Source organism: Phoxinus phoxinus, assembly GCF_949152265.1.
Source record: "Phoxinus phoxinus genome assembly, chromosome: 8".
Lineage (NCBI taxonomy): Eukaryota > Metazoa > Chordata > Actinopteri > Cypriniformes > Leuciscidae > Phoxinus > Phoxinus phoxinus.
The window spans coordinates 8,328,889-8,349,845 of record NC_136883.1 but is presented as its reverse complement, the minus strand read 5'-3'; the positions used below and the strand labels follow the sequence as shown (position 1 = coordinate 8,349,845).

Genomic DNA, 20,957 nt, shown 5'->3' with positions numbered 1-20,957 from the left:
CCAGACGCAGAATGTCCCCAAATGCTGACTTCACATTGTGACTACACAACCTTAAAGGTGGTCTAAGCGATGTTGGGTGACGTCCCTTCTTGTTGTCTTTCGAAGTATTGTCAAACAAAACGGAGGTTAGCTCGACCCCTCCCTCCTCCTCATCCTGTCCCCTCTCCCTCAATTCCGTGCTTCCTGAAACAGTCATGACCGTCCATTTAGAAAAACCAAACTGGATTTACCCACCTGTCCAGCAAAAACAGAGCCACCTGAATGTCGGATTGGAAGCCCTTCTGCCGGCGGAGTTCTCACCACCTTTTGACCGCTTTCCCGATGTAAATTCAGGACTTTGCACGTTCTTTCTCCTTTTCCCTATTCTTTGTTTTTGTTCATCGGAACGTCGTCTCTTTGATCGTGTGTCACCTCTAACTCTAGCTAACTTCCCTCTTCATGCTTCTCTCTCCTTCACTCCCTACACCCCCCTTCATGTGCACTAACCCCCAAACCCCCACCCCCAAATCATTCTTTTCGGTTATTGGCTGGATCACTGTTTGTTATGTTTCGTGGTCCAAGCTGGGCCAGTTTGTTTTTGTTGCCGTTTGTGGAGCCTGGGCTATCTACAGAGACCGCGTTTTTTACAGTGTGTTCAGGAGACAGGCAGCTAGCGGATAGGGAGGAGATGTTTGCTGTATGTGACAAAAAATGTTTTGGCCTAAAAACGCGTGACATCACTTAGAGCACCTTTAAACCTTGTTTTATAGGCTACTGCAATTCTTAAAATGTTACCAGTCAATAAATGTATTTGCTCAAGCCAGTTTTTACTTGCCTTTGCACTTGTTGAGTGTTCATTTTGGACCCTGAAGATGTTTATTGTCTTTTAGATTGGGCTAATGACATCGTAATTTAAAAGCTGCCCTAACTAAATTGTATTTTATTTATTTTTAGTAATCATAGTTTCAGTCAAAATATCATAGCTACAGTTAATGTCGACTGTTTGATCCTGCCATAGGTGACAAAGGCATTAATCTACGCCAGAAAGCCTTTTTCAAAGCCAGTGTTCTTATATTTAAAACAGAATTAAGTCAATTAAAGGACTCATGCAAAACTATTTTAAAAAATGCAAACATTCACTAATGCTCAAGAAGGGAACATGATGTAATAAGAGCCAGGATAGTGATGTGTAAATTGCCGTTGTTATTTTTTTTAAAGCTTTTATTTTCCAATTTAGGACTGCCCTTCAAAAGCCTCAGTCATGAGATATTAAGATTACTAATTTTTTTTACATGCTGGTGGGAAAGTATCACAGTTTGAGGAATCTTAAACTTAATTGAGACAGCTGAATCGGATCTGAAACCTCCTTACAAAGGACAAAAGAAAGGAAATAACCATAATATCAACAGGAGTGAACAAAACAGGAGTGAACAAAACATAATGTTTTGCTCATACAGTATTTTTAAACTAAAAATCCGAGTTGCCTTTTTACAATATACTGTCATGCATTTTATAATTATATTGTCATGCATTTTTTAAGTTTGTTCTTGTGAACTGAGGGGGTGGTGGGGACTTATCAAGTGGTTTTGCAACATTTCACACTAGACTATAAAGGTTTTGCATATTTCAACAATTTTCTTCAAAACTAAAGAATTTTAAATACAAATTTTGCCTGAGGCATATCATATAATGGGACTTGCTTTCATCTGGCTGTCATTTGGTCTGGTTGTCATTTCATCTGGCGAGGATAAGTCAATGAATAACTTGATACATTTTAATAAATGAATAGCTAATAAATGAATAGCTAATAAATGAATAGCTAAGTAGAATTTAGAACAAACTCACTGTTAAATTACAGCAGTCTGGACAGCAGGATCAGAGTAACCTGGTCAAAATAGTGTGACGGTATGACCAGAATCAAAGGACAATTAGAGGAGCGAGGGCACTGGGGCAGTAAAGCAGAGTTTCTTCTGGCTGTGGCAGGGATTGTGATTGGACTGGGTAACGTCTGGAGGTTCCCTTATCTCTGCTACAGGAATGGAGGAGGTATGAGGCAGCTTAAATGCACAAATGTTGTTTGCTGTTTTGAAATGTCATTATTTTAGTGGTTATAAATAGGAAAGATCTACTTTACCTTTGTGCCATTTTAATAATGTTTTATTGTACTGATGTGTTCAGGGGCGTTCCTGATACCCTACCTGGTGTTTGTGATTACCTGTGGGGTGCCTCTCTTCCTGCTAGAGACGGCTATGGGACAGTACACACAGGAAGGGGGCATTACATGTTGGCATCGCCTCTGTCCACTGGCTGAAGGTCAAAATATTTAAACAATTTTTAATTTATTTTATCTGCATTCTTTGTGCAGGTGGGATTTGAACAGGCAACCAGCACTTACATTTTCTGAAGGCAGTGTACCAATCGATTCAACACGTATTTTAATTTTTTGTGTCAATGGAAGCCCCTGACAGTTTTATAAAAGGAGGTGAAATTTTGCACACTGATTGTATTTCTTTAAAGTGCATTTTATAATTTTTTATTTGAAAATCATGGTTTCTGGTTAGAACCTTAAGCAAATAAACACTCTTCATAGAGTGATCCTGATTCCTTTGTTTCATTTTACTATGATTTCCTTTGTTTGTTATGGTTATTGATTAAGTAGTTAAAAGATTTCTAGTTTTAAAAAAATGGACATGAACACCCTCTCCCTCTTAAGTCAAAATTTGAATGCATGAGCTCGTAATCACAACTTCAGGAGTGGGAAATTTATGATAGCACGTAAAGGCAGCATTCACTTCAGTTTGTTCTGTTCCTTGTCTGGTATTGTTTGTGCCTCGCACGCTGTTTCGTTGAGTTTGCTAGTAGGCTATTGGTTTACCTGAGTTTACTTTGTCTTTGTTTAATAAATATGCTGCACTTTGATCAAGCCTTTAAATCTTATCTTCTTCATTGGACTTAAAACGTGACAGATTTATTCAATCATATTATTTGTGTTAAAATATTGTTTTTCTCTTCTAAACTTGATTTCTTTGCTTTCATTTAATGTCGATATCTAAATGTGAAATCTATTACATATATACATATTTATATATAAAATCACTTTGAGACTACTTCATTTGGTTACTTAAAAATATCTTAATTTGATAACTTAATTTAATGGTCCCGGTGAAATGTGTTGTTCTCACGCAAATGCGTCTCTATAGCACGCAGTGTGTTTATCGTGCAATTTATACGCGAAAATGAGTTTTTACGTGGATATGATACGCAGTTTTGCGCGTGCATATGATACGCACTTAATTGCGTGATATACACACGCACCCCACACCACTAATCCTACCCAAGCGTATAATACACACGCACCCTACCCCACCCTAAACCCAACCATGTGCTATCCATGCGTATACTATGCACGTAAAAACTCATTTTCGCGTATATATTACACGATAAACACACTGCGTGCTATATAGACGCATTTGGTGAGATCGGGTTGGGTGATCAGTGTTTCTGTTTGCTTTTGTCAGGTATCGGCTATGCAGGACAGCTTATAGTGCTGTACAGCTGCATGTATTACATCATCATTCTGGCCTGGGCATTTTTCTACCTCATCTTTTCCTTCAGCTCCCAACTGCCGTGGGACAGCTGTGACAACACCTGGAACACAGGTGATAGTTTGAAACAACACTCACCTAAAGAAGTTACATCTTCTGAATATCATATCTAAATTTGCTGGACCAGGGGTTTGCAAAACTTTTTTTTTTCTCCTTCTCCGTCTTAGATGATTGTGTAAATCTTGCTGCAAAGAATCTGACCCTCAACTGGACAACGCTGATTAATTCAACCTCTGCAGTTACTGAGTTCTGGAAGTAAATACATTTTGATAAGATTTGATAATAATAAAATCAAATCTTGCAAGTACATTCTATATTAGCAAATTATAAAGCATGATATTTGCTCTCTCTCGTAACATTTTATAGACACAGAGTGCTGGCTCTATCTGGAGGTATTGAGGAGGTCGGTAACATCAACTGGGAGATTCTTCTGTGTCTCGTTGCAATGTGGATCATATGTTATTTCTGTGTCTGGAAAGGAGTCAAATCTACAGGCAAGGTGTGCAAAACATTGAAGATAATTTTGTCTTAACACGTTAAACATTTCACAAAATGTCAAAATGTACTTCTTCTTGGTCCTTAATTCTTAAGTTTGTCTATTTTCTTTAGCATTTACAGTTTTTATATGAAATTATGTTTGCATTCATTATTATGGAATGTCAGTACAGTATTTTGGCTGTTTATTGAAATGAGTAAAATTACTATTATTATTATTTTGCATTTTTAACCATTCTTGTATTGTGCCTCTACTGTAGGTGGTGTATTTCACAGCCACATTTCCTTATGTGATGCTACTGGTGTTGCTGATTCGTGGGTTGACTCTTCCTGGAGCTTTGCAGGGGGTTGTGTTTTACCTGTACCCTGAACCGGCCCGTCTCGCTGACCCACAGGTAAACCCACCATGTGCCCTTTTTTCTGGAATCAGGCTTAATAACCCTTACATATAGACTAGATCAGTTGATATTACTGTATAAAGAAATGTTTTTGCATAGTCCATTTAATTACATTCACAACCAGTAAGAAGTAAGTCATTTTCTTGTTATAAGTAGCAACATCAAATGATAGTGCAGACATCAAATTAGCATTAATATTAAAACTCTTGAGCCCCTATTCAAGTCCTTACTCCTAATGTGTTGTGCATTTAGGTTTGGATGGAAGCAGGCGCTCAGATCTTTTTCTCGTATGCTTTGGGTACAGCCTCTCTTACTGTATTAGGCAGCTACAATAAATATAACAACAACTGCTACAGGTTAGTTCGGTTCGATAATATGTTATTTTTCAGTATCTTTCTTTTTCTTCAAGATTCTCTTAAAGGGGTCATATAATGGTACATGCACTTTTACAAGTTGATTGTACTGAAATGTGTGTTGACAGTGCCTGCACAACCATCATATAATGATAAAAATCCATCCAGTGATTTTTTTTTATCTCCTTATATGTTTTCCTCTGTCTCAAATCGAGCCGTGTGACGTCACACGGTCGGACGCCCCTCCCACGATTGTTAATTGACTGCAGCGTTTCAACACAGACCCGTCCTGAGAGAGCTGTCATCATAGTCCACCATTGTTGTTACGCTGGAGCAGAATGGCGTTCTGTTCTTGGGTGTAATAACGAACACAGCAGTCATTTTGATGTTCCTAAATCCAAACCGCTGAAGACGCAGTGGCTGAGTGTTGTTTTCGAAGAGAATATTCCCCACGATCAACGTCAATGCTTTCATGTTTGCGCGAATCATTTCTCACCAGACTGCTTCATAAACGCAGGTCTGTCACGATACGCACACGAAACGGCAATAGTCCAAGTGCAGTTTTATGTAGGGTAATCCGTATCATAATCCAGTAACAAGCAAAGGTCGAAATCCATATAGCAGTCCAAAACACAGAAAATAAACAGGCATGAAACACAGAGAAGCGGGTGACACAATACAAGGATACCAGAATGAATGATACAACAGGCAGGGTATAAATACACAAATACTGACAAGGTAAATGAGAACATCTGAGTGCAATGATGAGTGATGGGAACAGACAAAGGATAGTGGGAAATATAGTTCCTAATGTGAATGACACCGTGGGGAAAGAGGACCTCTAGTGGACACCCAGGATACACAAACCAGACACTGTGACAATATAATTCATAATCCCACGTTTATAATGAACAATGCATTATGGTTATTGTGTTATTACAAACTGTGTACGCAGGTGTTAAAGTTAACGTGGTAACACTACACTAAGCTTACTTTTGTAGATGGTTTATAACAGGTCCAGTTCAAATTGATACAGTTGCACAGATGTGTCCTCAGAGACTCCCACTGGCATTCTTTCTCCAAAATATACCCTCAACTGTTATCAAGGCAACACTCCACGTGTGTTGTGTCAAAACGCCCCACAGAACAGAGGGGCGGGGTGAGCAAAGCTTATTATCATTTAAAGACACATGCACTAAAAAAGCGTGCTGAAAACAGAGCTGTTTTGACCAGGTACAATTTGTGTTTGCTAACAATACTAATGAGAATTTAAAATTAAAGTATATTACAAACTTTTCATTTAGACCCTAAAGAATCATATTAACTTAAAAATGGCATTATTTGACCCCTTTAAACTATACTGCATGTATACTGCTACCTTTGTTTAAGTACTACTTCAAAGGTATTCTTACGTCCTTGTATCTTGAAGGGTATGGTGTGTCCAAGTTGCATTAACTTATCAGAGATGTACCTCAGGGTTCGGTGTTTGGCCCCCTCCGCTTCTCTCTTCTACAAAACTAATTTAGTTACAGGGACTTGTATAATCTATGTTTTCCCTAGGGACAGCTTATGGCTTTGCCTTCTGAACAGTGGCACCAGTGTTGTAGCTGGCTTTGCTGTCTTCTCAGTTCTGGGCTTCATGGCTCAAAAGCAGGGTGTCCCCATTGAGGAGGTGGCAGAATCAGGTACTGCAACATTATTTGAAATTTTGTAAAGCTTTATAACACGAAATACTCAAGAAAACATTCTCTTTCTGTCTGTCTTTCAGGTCCAGGATTAGCGTTCATAGCTTATCCACAGGCAGTAGCTATGATGCCTTTCCCTCAGTTGTGGTCTGTTTGTTTCTTCACCATGATTATTTTGCTGGGACTAGATACACAGGTGAGCTGAAATTCAAACCTGCACACAGAGGTGTAAAACCTTAATCATAAACCATGTTTGATGAGTATACTGATAAGTTAAAGCCTTCCTAAGTTGGGAAGCTATTTAATAGATGTAATATACAGAACATCATCTGATGCACTTGAAAGTGTTTCACAATTATAATGCACTTTTGTTCTGCATCCCCCAAAGTTTGTTGCGATGGAAGTTTTCATGACATCAGTGATGGACCTGTACCCCATGGTACTGCGCAAAGCTGGACGTCGAGAAATATTTCTTCTGCTTTTCTGTTTTTTTTGCTTCCTCTGCCAACTTGTCATGGTTACAGAGGTTTGTGTTTTCTATAACTTGCTACATACATACTTTCAAACATTTAACATTGTATGCTGTATACTGACACAAGCTACTACTTTTGAAAATAGTAGGCAGTATACAGTACATATTGTCAAGTATGCATTCCAATTATTTGTGATGACTTGTAATTGAGTTGTAATTTTGCATTGTGACCTACAGGGGGGGATGTATGTATTCCAGTTGTTCGACTACTATGCCTGCAGTGGAGCCTGTCTTCTTTTCCTCTGTGTTTTTGAATCTTTGGCCATGGGTTGGGTTTTTGGTGAGTTGCACAAAAGTTTGTTCAGTTGTTCAACTGTTCTTGTTCAGTCATGAAACTCTAAATTAAATAACTCTAAATAAACTACATGCAAATGACATCAAAGGTGTCTGGCGTGGGCTGCAGGACATTACTGACTATAAGATCAAACACCATGCTCCAGTTAGTGACCCCTCTCTTCCTGAGAGGCTTAATGACTTCTACTGTCGTTTTGACAGGGGCTTTACCAGAGGGCATCTGCTTAATGGCACATGCGACTTCCTCCTGGGACGGGATATCTTCCAGGTCTGAGGCCGTTGGCCACTGCACTATGTCGCCAAGCAGTGAGTCATCAAAAGCAGCTAGCTGGTTCAATACCAATTGAAAATGGTCTACCCAGCGTCTGAGGATCTCAGCCTTGTCAGAAAGTAGGGTTCCGTCAATGGCACGTACAGGTGTAGAACCAGCTCTCAAGGGCCCATAGACGGCCTTTAGACCGTGATGGAATGCCTTCATATCATATCGGTCTGCAGCAAACTGAAGTTCCTCAGCTTTTGACTGCCACCATCTGTTCTTCATTTCACGCAAGCGGGTCTGTGCTGCATTTCTTGCCCTAGTATCTGCTGACTTCTTTGCAGTGCTGGATTTATCATTGACCCACGCCAAGTGAGCTGTGTGCATGGTGTTCAACAGGGCTTGAGCTTCAACATCCTGATCGTCAAACCAGTCCTTATGTTTGGATGTGGTGAAGCCGAGGACTTCAGCAGCTGTGTTGTAAGTGATATCCCTGATTTTGGACCATGTCTCCTCAACATTAATGGTAGCTTGATTGTTCAAGGTGCTGAGCCTGTCTGAAAGAGTCTGACAGAAGTTAATATGGCAAGAGTCAACACGAAGCTTAGAAACATCCAGTCGCTTCCGCCTTTTGGCTTTATGTCGATGAGATGGAACTAGGTCCAGAGGCATCACACTACGCAGCAGTCGGTGGTCAGACCAACAGCTAGTGCCTCGCATGGCTCAAGTTACTGTATATGGACCTCCCTAAGATGTTCCTGCCGGGTGATGATGTAATCCAACACGTGCCAGTGCTTTGATCGAGGTTGTTGCCACGTGGTCTTGTACTTATTCGCCTGCTGATAGAAGGAGTTTGTGATCGCCAGCTCATGTTGCGCACATATCTCCAGTAGCAGCGTGCCATTTATGTTCTCGTTTTCCCACTGAGTGTTGCCCCAAGACTTTCGGCCATGCAATGACATCACGTCCCACTCGCGCATTAAAGTCTCCCATAAGGAAGAGCCGGTGTTTATGAGGCACTGAACGTAAGGCAGTGTTAAGGTGTTCATAGAAAGACTCCTTCTGGTCATCACTGGCAGTAATTGTGGGTGCATAGGCACTAATCAAGACAGCACTGTTGCCATTCTTGAGCATCCGCTGCAAGGTCATCAGCCTTGGCAACAGACCGCGAGGTTGCACTTCTAGGAGTGGTAGCAATGTCTTCACTGCAGATCCAACTCCAGCCTGCCTTGGCTGACCGTCGGGCTGCCCAATGCAGAAGAATGTATAGCCAGCGTTGACTTCTGTGAGTTTGGTTTCTCCAGAAATTCTTGTCTCACTAAGAGCAGTAATGTCTATTCTGTATCTCGCCAGTTCACGGGCAATGATTGCAGTTCTCCGTTCGTGACGATCAGCAGAGTCCAAAAGTGTGCGCACATTCCAAGAGGCCACACGCAGTTTAGTCATTATCTTTTGTACTTTTTGTCGACTGCAGAATTGGATACTCAGCTGGTCGCGGTGAACCAGTGAGTGGAACGAGCGATGTATACGGGAACCTTTTCTATCCCCTTATTTCGTGGAAGAGTGCAGCGCTGTCCCTAAAAGGGGCTGCTCTGTCACCTGGGCAGGGTACGGATGGTACTGTCGTTTCAGGTCAGCATCAAATGACCAGCACACCCAGGCCACCTACCTGCAGGTTCGTGACTAAGTGCTCCCAGTGGTATCCTCCACCTTCACCCTTTGCCACTTGCCCATCGCCGCAGGACTTGACATCTGTGACATACCATCACAATGAATTGATTATAGTGGGAAAAGCTTGTGTGACCGATCCCACTCTCTCTTCCAACAGTGACCGTTGCCAGCAAGCTCAGAACCTGAGACGTGCAGGCTGGTTACTGCTGGCGCAGCAAGCTGGCCGGAAGTGATCCCAAGATGGGAACCCTACCGCCCTCCAGAGTGGCTTGTGACTACTGCTGTCTTCGCCAATGTCGTGATGTGCTGAGTTATAGCCAGAAGACACCATGGCAGTCTTTGCCAGCGCCAGTCATTTTCAGGGTTCCTGCAAGGCCTTTCCATCTCGCGTAACGCCCTAGGTGATCCTTCAGTGCGAGCACCTTCATCACTGATGGCATAGCCCGAGTAGGCAGTCTCCTACCTGTTCACCCCCTCACCACGTTGAGGTGTGGGTTGGACTCAGAGGGGGAGCAGTTTTCTTTTAAGTGTTAATATAACACAATACAACAGCTGAATATAAGGATACATTAACTTATATTCATCCGCACATTTACCACTCGTAGAAGATGGCGGCAGAAACACTGTACGTGCACAACTGCGTAATATACACATTAAACCCTACCCATACCATATTTATAAGGAATTTAGTACAGCAGTTTTGATTTATGTACTGTTTAATGTTGATAATCGCATTATTTTACATACGCATCATTTTACATATGATATCGCTTGTTTCTGCATCTTCTGTGCATTTTGATCAGGAGATTCAGTTCTCTTTCAAAATATGTGTAATAGCGCCCCCTACCGTATAACAGTGAAAACACGGAAAGCTGGAAAATTCCCGTCAATGGCGGGAAGCGTTGTCTCACAAAGGACGGAAATTCCTGTAAATGGCGGTTCACATGCCAAAGCTACTCTAAAAGTTGTCATAATTTAAATACTATTCTGGACATCAGTAACTAATAAGTGTAAAATGTTGTGATGTCTGTCAAACCTTGCTTCTTGAGTGATTCTCAATTCTCCCCTAACACCACAGGGGCTGAGAGAATGTTTGACGTCATTGAAGACATGACAAACTCACGACCGAATTACTTGTTCATGCTGTGCTGGAAATACCTGACTCCTCTCGTGTCCCTGGTAAGTGCCTCTGCATTTCATTTATCTGCTTTATGTTTTGTATTTGTCAAAAACCCAACAATCTCTCATTATTTAGTTTTATATTCCTGGCTAAAGCCATTTCTCACATTCATTCTGATTTAATGTTCCTTTTTTTTTCCTATTCATTCTTTACCAATTTTATCTCTCTTTGTCCATTTTCAGGTGTCTTTTGTCTGTTCAATGGTTAAGTACAAACCTCTCACTTTTAACCGCTGGTATGTGTACCCGGACTGGGCTTATGCACTAGGCTGGTTACTGGCCCTGTCCTCCATTCTGATGGTGCCTGGATGGGCGCTGATCCGACTGTTTACTGAGAAAGGAAGCCTAAAACAGGTGAGATTAAACATGATCAAGAGATGAACATGCCACTGAGATATAATCAGAGCAGAGATGTATATGTTGAACTATTAACCACAGCTAAACTGCATAAGAAAACAAGAGTAAATCAACTAACAGATTCATGTTGTTTCACTGTGTCTGTGTTTCTTGACAGCGTTGGCGTCACCTGTGTAGTCCTGACACAAAACTCCCTTTTATCTGTAAGCAACAAGCTGAAATGGAAGAAAACGCCTTCATCACAGAGATGCAAGACTTATTCAAGAGCAACACAAACTAAAAGATGCTTAACTCTTGCTATTATTTCAATTTGTTTTTAGTAATCTTTGTAATTTAATCAGCTATTCATGACCTTGACAACAGCACAAGGGTGCCGGAACTGCAAAATATATGTCATTGGAGCGTATTTGTGCTTTCACATGTCATATATCCTTTTATTTTTCAAAATAATTATAAATAAATAGTTTATTTGATAGCTTAACTTTTTATAATAAAACATAAAAATATTTTGGTGAATTTTGTTAGTTTTGAGGTGCACTTATTTAAAGTCGACTTGACTAGGTCGTTTACTTTCCCACTTATATACAGACCTCCTAAATATAACAAAGATTTTTATTGTGGAATTTTCATCATTTTTATCCTCTATGACCACTTGCTGTGACAGCCTTGTTATATTAGGTGATTTTAATATTCATATCTTCTGCCCGGATATGCCCCTAGTACAAGATTTTGTAACTGTGTTAGATTCTTTTAACCTTATTCAGTCTGTAGTGGGACTCACTTACAAGGCCACACTTTAGATTTGGTTTTGTCCTTGGGTGTTCCGGTGTGCAAGCTTGTTATAGAAAACATTGGGCTATCAAATCATTATATTATTAATTTGAATATGTTTTTCACAAGGCCCACTCAAGGCTGTGAGTCAGTTGATCGTCGTGTTAGGCCCATTAAAGGTAGGGTAGGTCATAATTGTCTAAAAAAAACTTTTATTCAAATTTGTTTAAACTGTCTTTATATACCAATACATAATTAAAATGCAAGTACTCTGAAATAGAGAGTATAAAAAACTGAGTGACTCTAGTGTATTTAATCTTCAATAAACACAGCTCATTAATTCCATTCACTCCCACCTCTGCACGTGGGCAGAGCCAATAATAGCGGCGGTAGTCATGGCGACGGAGAGTGACAGTCGCGCAAGCCAATCACTTATTTCGTCCCGAATGGAATTAATGAGCTGTGTTTTTTGAAGATTAAATACACTATAGTCACTCAATTTTTATACTCTCTTTTTCAAAGTACTTACATTTTAATTATGTATTGGTATATAAAGACAGTTTAAGCCAATTTGAAAAAAAGTTCTTTAGACAATTCTTACCTACACAACCTTTAAAGGGGACCTATTATGCAAAATTCACTTTTGTATGGTGTTTGGACATACATGTGTGTTGGCAGTGTGCGTACACAACCACCCTACAGTGATAAAAATCCACTCACTCCTTTTTTTTAAATCCCCATAAATCATAAGCAGTGTCTCCCAACGACCTGTTTTCAGAATGTGGCTTTAGTGACGTCACTACAGCCACAGGCCCCGCCCACGAGTGTTGACAGACACTGCCGTTTTAACTTAGACCCGCCCTGATCGAGGTCACAGCGAGTTGTACACATCCGCCATTGCTGCACTGATGAGAATGTCTCCCAAGCGTTGAAGGTGTTGTGGCTAGATATATTCAATCCAACCCGATCTCACCAAATGCGTCTATATAGCACGCAGTGTGTTTATCGTGTAATATATACGCGAAAATGAGTTTTTACGTGCATAGTATACGCATGGATAGCACATGGTTGGGTTTAGGGTGGGGTAGGGTGCGTGTGTATTATACGCTTGGGTAGGATTAGTGGTGTGGGGTGCGTGTGTATATCACGAAATTAAGTGCGTATCATATGCACGCGCAAAACTGCGTATCATATCCACGTAAAAACTCATTTTCGCGTATAAATTGCACGATAAACACACTGCGTGCTATAGAGACGCATTTGGGTGAGAACAGGCTGATTCAATCACATAGCTCTCTCTATTTACTCCTGAAATCTGAGCCAGCCGCTGAAGACGAGGTGGGTTCATTTTGTTTTTGAAGAAAATGCTCCCTCAAATCTACCGAAATTTGTTTATGTACTTACGCACTTCTTATACGTGTTAGTATAAGAAGTGCGTAAGTGTTTACTCAGCTCTTACAGTGAATTTCTGGAGTAAAACTGATGCTTCATCTTTTGTGACATACAATAAACTTTATTAAACTCATCAGTATATTTTGTGTCATCATTCAGACGTGGTCCTACAGCAGGCTTGTATTAATAGTGGCTACAATTAATGACACATAACGGTTATAACCGTTAATAAACTAAACTATACCTGTTCCAACTCCATACAGCATATATTCTCTGACTCTAGGCATTATTGTCAGAGTCGAAATGAACACTGTTACTGTGAGTTTCTGTTTTGATATTATCATCTTTCCATGAGTTGAGATTGTTCACTGAGCACTAGCTGCTTAGGCCCTGTGCCGTGAACCAGCAGCTCATTAGCATTTAAAGGAGACACACTAAAACGGTGCGTTTTTCTGAGCCGCAAAAAGTGACTGTTACATGCTGTAAAAAATTATCTGTGGGGTATTTGAGCTAAAACTTCACATACACACTCTGGGGACATCAGAGACTTCTTGTGAAAAGGGGCATAATAGGTCCCCTTTAATGCTTGTACTGCCTCTGAGTTCTCTTACGAGAGATACTCTCGTACTGCGTAGAATTACGCTAGGGGAAAATCCTTTTCCACGAGAATACTGAAGCCCAAAAATTATCCTTAATTTTTGTAATAATGTAAAACGCGTTGCCGCAGCATACAGACATAGGCGAGACAGCTTGCGCGCCGATTGGCTGCTCTGCGGGCAACTGCTTGAGCATATCGAGCGAGACCTAGAGTGACGTCACGTCCCGCCGAAACGGGCGTGGCTTAGGGCTATAAATTGCGCTCGCAGGGCTCAACTCTCTGATTTTTAATCCTTCAAGCGAAGACATCACATCGCTGGATCCGAGGAGAAGCCGCACCGTCGAAAGAGCATCTCAGCGGGACGAGTCGAGAAGCTGCTATCCGCGCCGCCTTTATCGCCTTCCTGCTGCGCTATCCGGCGCCTATATCCTTTTTTGAATTCTCTAGTGTGTGCTCGCCGGCGCGACACACACTCCTCTAAAAGAGCTCCCGTCTTTTTAAAGATGCCTTCCTGCGGCTCGTGCAGAGCCACACTCAGCGACAGGGACCGCCATTTTGTCTGCGTTTCCTGCCTGGGTGAACAATACGCAGCTCTCGCGCTCGCTGACGGCGGCTGCCCTCACTGCGAGCTGTTGCCTTTAGCGACTCTGCGGACTCGCTTGGCATCCTTCCAAGAGCCTACGTTCACCGCTGTAGTGCTCAGCGAATCCCGGAACCTTCTCCCAGCCGTCAAAGCTCGCCGGTGCGCCCGCGAGCTACGTCACCGGCTTCGTCGTCATCGATCCCCGACCACATATTTATGAGTGGTCTTATAAAAGTGTTAAGATTCAATTTTATACTTATTTCATCTTAAATATATTTCATCTTGAGCTCTGAGTTGCCTATGCATAAAGATACAGATACGCATATGTACAGCTGGCTATAAGAGGTCTGTAATCTCGGTCTGTATTAAAGGTGTTTATTGTGTTTGAACTTGTTCGAAGGATGGCAGACTTGACCAGTGTCGGCACATACCTATAGGTAAAACAGCAAAGCAGGGCGGCGAGAGAGACAGCAAGAAAAAAAGAATTTTTTTTTTGTTGTATTTTTACATTCATTTAGAATTATCACAGTTATGTCAACAATTTTTCTGTTATTCTGATGACACAAAAGTTATTCTGAATCTAAATTTACTTTCCTTCATTCTATTTCATTCTATCTAGTTTTGCTCCATCCCCACTTAGAATGCAAAATGTTTTAACTTTTAAAAGAGCAAGCTCAGGAGAAACAAAGAGGCTCCTTTTTGAAATCATCGCCTCTAGAAGTCAAGATGACAGTGTAGGAATCAGTGGCGACCATGCTAATGACAGCAAAGGTGTGCGTTGCTAGTAAAGTACTGGAGGCAGACAGCTGAGCCGTAACTAACTCGTCTGATGAGGGACAGACGGAACAGCAGGGAGTAATATTACTCTCAGAAGGTGAGGGAATATGTCATGATCCCGGCAAATGGCCAGCAGTAATAAAGCCAACTAAAGACTTCATAACAAACTATTCCAACAAGGATGTAAAGACACTTTGGTACAGGGAGGGCCACATCAAACCAAAGGCATCATTTTCCCAAAAGACAGTGGGAACAGGAGATTTTCAGAGACTCATTACAGTCGCACATAAGCTTACGGGGAGAACCTGGACAGACCATGCATTGCTGATTTATTTGATTAGCAAGGACGCTACGTTTAGCTTTTGTTGTAAACGTTTTATTGAAAGCGAAAGTCTGCTCGGGCTGAAGATGGTTTCAAAGACTGGAAAAATTACTGTTTCCATAAATGGAAAGAGCTGGACATAATGCTTGCGAGTGAAAGGCATCACAATTTTGGACTGGAACGCAGCCCTTATGGGAAAGCAGGATTGACACTCAAACCCATCCGACACCATTTAGGAGATGTTTATGATGCTCTTCTATCAATAGCAGAAGATGACACCCTGACAGGAGTTTGTGGTGTCCGAACTAGATGTGAAGCGAGAGGAATTGAGACCTAAATCAAAACCTCTCAATTCCTGTGCAGTATCATAACATGGTACGACATTTTATATTAAATAAATATTACCAGCGAGAAACGGCAGACAATGGACATTGCCATTCCACATGCAACAGAACAGCTGAACGCGACAAAGCACCGCACTGAGAGTCATTTTGACAGAGTGCAGGAGAATTAGCAGATGAGTTGGAAATCTTCCCTCTTTCAAAGCGACTGAAAAAAAAAAAGTTTCCTTATGAAGGAGATGACACACCTGTCATGGGCACAAAACTACAAGGTGGGCTTTTTTAACCAAATGCTCAACTGTGCCGAAAGAGCTACTTTTCCGTACTTCCAGATCATGGGCATGTATTTGGATTTTTAAATGAAATCACATCCCTTAAAGAAAAGGAAGTTATGAGTGTATTTTAGGACTCCTTAAGACTGGAAAAGGCTCTAACTCATGGAGGCTCACAGGATGTTGATGGGCAGAATTGTTTGAATCTCCAAGTGTGGGTATCTGCAGGTTGGCGTAATCAGCATGACGAAAGGTCAGGGCATGAAGAAAGGTCTTTATCATTTGTCACGAAAACTGTCTGTCAGGCTGTGGGGTCAGATTCTGTAGCAATTCACCTTTCGGCAAGCCCACTACTCCGACCTGCAGCTATCCCTGTCTCTGAAGAGCTAACTACTTTGGGCAGACGCCTGGTTGCTGGCACGCTGACAGAAGGAGTTACACTTTACTAACCGATTCTGTGGAAGTGTGGGCGGGGCCTTGATACTGCAGTTCCACTTCAGGCTCATTACTGCACAAACTCTGGCTCCAAGTCTGCGGAATCACCTTTATATAGTGAAGTGTGTCGTCCATCTTTTTTTACGTCTATGGTTAAGAACAAATCCATGTGTGTATGCATGTGTTGTGCGTTTTCCTGTGCGTATAAATACAAACAACCCACACAATTATTAGTGAATATAACCCAATCCCAATTACCTTAGTTTGGAAGAATGTGGAAATCAGTTGTGGAAAAACAGTGGATTATTTATTGATATGCCTCAGTTGAGTTTACTCTGTTCTTACTTACATTCTTTCCCATTCTGTCTTCACAGTATCTTTCACTTCTGTCCATTTTCAGGTGTCTTTTGTCTGTTCAATGGTCAAGTACAAACCTCTCACTTTTAACCGCTGGTATGTGTACCCGGACTGGGCGTACGCACTAGGCTGGTTACTGGCCCTGTCCTCCATTCTGCTGGTGCCTGGATGTGCGCTTGGCCAAATGTGTGCTGGGAAAGGGAGTCTGAAACAGGTGAGGATGAAAATGTTCAACCATTTCATTTATGTATTTTGCTGACGCTTTTATCCGAAGACATTTACATTTGCATTTGAGATACATTTAATCAATAAATACATTCCCATTGGAATTCAACAATGAAACTTTGCAAATGATGGATGCAAACTAATAATTTAACCAAAGCAAGCTTATAAATAAATAAATAAATAAATAAATAAATATGTAAATTTACCTAAAATGCTGATCTTGTTTGCCTTTGTCTGTTTTGACAGCGCTGGCGCCACTTGTGTAGTCCTGACACAAACCTCCCTCTCACCTGTTAGCAACGAGCTGAATTTATGGAAGACTTAGTCAGGACAGGAGCAACACAAACTGAAGCATATTTAGAATAAAACAATAAAAAAAATTTAAAAAATTGTTTTTAATTAAGTAAAACTAACTTGAAAGCACGTATTTGAAAAATATCTCCTGTTTGAATGAGCATTATTAATGCTTCTGAAAGACAATAATTTCTACATAATGTCAAACTTAATGATACTAAATATTTCATGATTCACAAAATGTATAAAAATATTGACTACATAAAAAAAATGTTTTGCCCAGGGAAAAAAAAGATTGACATTAAAAATATCAGTGTGTTGATAACATACAGTAAAATCCTTTCAGTTAAAATCTACCTTCATTTACCTGAACATATGTCAGCATGATTTTAATTTGAAATATAGAATTGATAAATTTATATTTTGGTGTTTGAAAAAAAAAACTATATTCTTATAGCTACTGAGATGAGATATAGACCATGTGACCGTTTACAAAGTATTATTCACCAAAATAAATGTAATTCCATGTTAATTCAGTGAATGATTCAAAATGATTCAGTGGCTGGTGTTTCCTTTTACAGCCACCAGAGAGAGCCAGACATCTTTTAGATTTGGACATAATTACACAAACAAATCCAGCAGAAATCTTCAATGATTTTTTTATTTTTTTTTATTTTTAAGAATTACAACTTCAGTCAGGGGGGTACATTGAGTAAACCAAATAAACAAACATAAAAATACATATAAAGAAACAGTGACAAACTTAAAAGTTAAACAAAAATATGAAAATGTTTACAGATTGAAACACACTTTGCAGCTTTCTTTATTTTTTAAATATTGACCCAATATTGTGTTTAGGTATTGTTGAATTTCTGCTCTTAAAATGAAAAACAAAGGCTTGTTTCCTCCAAATTTACATTTATGTAATACTAAATTTAGCTAACAAAAGAAGCAGATAATTAAGTAATATTCCTTATGATAAGATTTGTCATTAGAGGAAAAAAACAAATAACACATTTTTAAAGTACAGTTGAAAGCTGGGCATGATATGAGCCTTAATAAAGGAACAGAAATCTGACCAAAAACAAACTGAATGAGGACAACTCCAAAATAAATGATAAAATGTTTCATGTAGATCACAAAATGTATCAATATCACAATTAAATCGGTTCACAAGATAATAATTACATGGGTAATATTTATAAAAGAGTTTAAGCAAAATTTATTTGATTTTGTTTGTGATTAAAGGGCACCTATTATGGAATTTTGAAATTTACCTTTCATGTAGTGTGTAACATAGATCTAAGTGAACAAAAACATCCTGCAAAGTTTGAAATATGAAAGTGCACCGTATATAAAGTTATTGTCTTTCAAAAGTAAGAGTCGACTCTGAGTCATTTTTATGAATCGTTAGAAGACCGAAGCTTTTTCTCTGACTAGATGACGTCAACTTGTCAAGTTATTTGAATACGATACGCCCACTTATTGCGCTCCAAGGCCAGGGAAAACTTTAAAACATCATGGCAACGAGACGCTGTGTTCTGAAGTGCGACTCAAAAGCAAACTTTTTTCATCTGCCCAAGGAGTAGCATTTGAAGACTAAGTGGCTACAATTCATATAACTATACCACAGAAGTATAGTCTGAGCCTTGTGCTTTGTTCGCGCCATTTTGAAGACGATTGCTTTTTAAATGCAATCAAACTTGGATTCGCGAGCCGGCTGATATTGAAGGAAGGTTCCGTTCCAAGTGTATTTGCATCAGCTTCCTCCTCCGTATCACAACCTGTAAGTGTGATTAATAATTGTTGCTTTTATGTTTTATGTAGCATGCTTAATAATTATTTAGTTTGTTGTGTAAGCACCGTTTAGCTTCTAGGTCTTCAATGACAATTGTATTGATATATGTGAAGTGTTTGTTGTTGTTTTCGGAGTTGTCTTAAAGAATAGAGTAATACCTCGTAGTAACGTAACGTTACCTGCATTTTTTTTTTTTTATTATTGTAAAAACGTTATGTTTATGCATCGGGCTAACGCAAACACAGACTGATTGTGCTTTTACAATATGAACTCTGGGCTATGCTCGCTAACATTAAATTCTTTATCTTATTTTAGTTTTTTTACTACAAACTAAAGCAGTGGACTATAATCATTATTATGACAAAATTGAATTGATAAAAGCATCATTGTACTCCGTGTTAAAAATAAGTATTATCTCTGTAAACACTGCTGGGTCATCTGACCAATCAACACAGATTAGCGTCGCGCAAAGGAGGGGTTTGGAAAAATGAGTCGTTGAACGAATCATTTGGGAGTCGGTGAGCAAATCAGGTAAAAATAAATGCATATTATACGACAACAAGTCGTGTTTTTTGTCATTGCATGCATGTAAAACTGTTGTTGGGGACTCCCAAAACAACATTAGGAACATTTTAAATGTCATAATAGGTGCCCTTTAACTGCTAAGGAGGGCGCTGCTTATGTAAGTCTGGAGATGCCCTCTGCCTTCGTGATCAATACTCTCCCCCTCAAGGATAGGTCTCAGTAACCATAGACATGTATAGAAAGGCTAGATGGCTTACCGGCGCTGAGAGCCAATGGGACCCGACGACGTCACGCGGCGGCCATCTTAGGACAGGACCGCTCGTCCAGTTATAACATTAAAGTCTATTGTGCATGTAGTGCTGAAATAACTATATTTTGCTCAATTTTCAACCGATTTTCAAACGGCTTGGTGTGTCATAAACGTCAGGGATGCGGCTATTTAACTGCATACTTGTGAAAAATTATAGCCACAGAGTTTATTAAACATCGGCATCAGCACAAATCATAGCCACGTTAATAAGGTTTGTAATAAACCAAACCGTTTGTAAATCCGTCAAGAATTCAGCAAGTTACGAGCATTTTAGTTGGCGTATGTCACTCACCTTCCGTCCACAGCAGCAGGGAGCAGCAGCGCAGTCTCCTGACCTAAGATGGCCGCCAAGTGACGACACAGCTGACTCCGCCTTGAGCCATCTAGCCTTTCTATACATGTCTATGTCAGTAACCACTGATTTAATTTTTTCTTTGTTTTGTCAGTGACTGGTGAAAAGTTAAGCTTACATCGTTCCTCTTCATTCTTTGCTATCTTAATACCTAAATATGTGAGAAATCTTCAATGATTGTATAGTGTATAGTATAATGACAACGAGGATTGTATATAAACCTTTCAGGACAGAACAAAAATCATAAAGTTAAGTGTAAAAAATTTTATGTGACCTGTAGGTTTGCATAACTTCCATGGCATGATTCATAATATTGGGGAAACCGAGGTTGTTCATTTTGAACGTATTTATTTGAATAAAAATTAACTTGATATATTATTCAAATAATTATTAACAAGTAGGCTAATTCCCCAGAACTCCGCCCAATTTCATTGCAATAATTTTAACAATACAAAAATTATTTTGAACTTTAATCAAAAACATAAATTACTGAACAAAAACATAACATGGCCTAACAATAAAACATAATAAATGTGAGTGTGTGTCAGTCACTTGCATAAAGCAGCTTCTGGGTCTTGTATTATTTGAGAATAAAATTATATTTAATTAAGTATTTTGAGTATTTTAAATACAAGATACAGTCTCTCTGTTTGTTTGTTTTTGTGTTGTTGTTTTTTGTTTTGTTTTTTGTCCAACAAAATAAAATTACAAAATACTCAAAAGTAGCCTAATTAACTCTGAGAGCATTCGGTCCCTTCATTTCACAGTTTACTTTCTGAAGCTTGATAGTTGTAGTTGCAT

General features: G+C 39.7%; 2 protein-coding genes across 4 annotated transcripts in view; one reads left to right on the top strand and one right to left on the bottom strand.

Moving 5' to 3' along the window:
* LOC307003355 (CLOCK-interacting pacemaker) overlaps positions 1 to 20,957 on the bottom strand; it is a 350,350-nt gene that overhangs the window by 314,577 nt on the left and 14,816 nt on the right. The window lies entirely within an intron of this gene.
* LOC307003071 (sodium- and chloride-dependent GABA transporter 2-like) lies at positions 1,887 to 11,137 on the top strand (the record flags this gene model as incomplete). The annotated part of the gene is made up of 14 exons (XM_079621184.1): positions 1,887 to 2,025; positions 2,158 to 2,292; positions 3,498 to 3,638; positions 3,752 to 3,839; positions 3,951 to 4,083; positions 4,340 to 4,474; positions 4,730 to 4,833; positions 6,391 to 6,515; positions 6,599 to 6,711; positions 6,904 to 7,041; positions 7,225 to 7,327; positions 10,347 to 10,447; positions 10,631 to 10,801; positions 10,962 to 11,137. The coding sequence occupies 14 exons, from the start codon at positions 1,887 to 1,889 to the stop codon at positions 11,082 to 11,084; spliced, it is 1,749 nt and encodes a 582-aa protein (XP_079477310.1). The 3' UTR covers positions 11,085 to 11,137.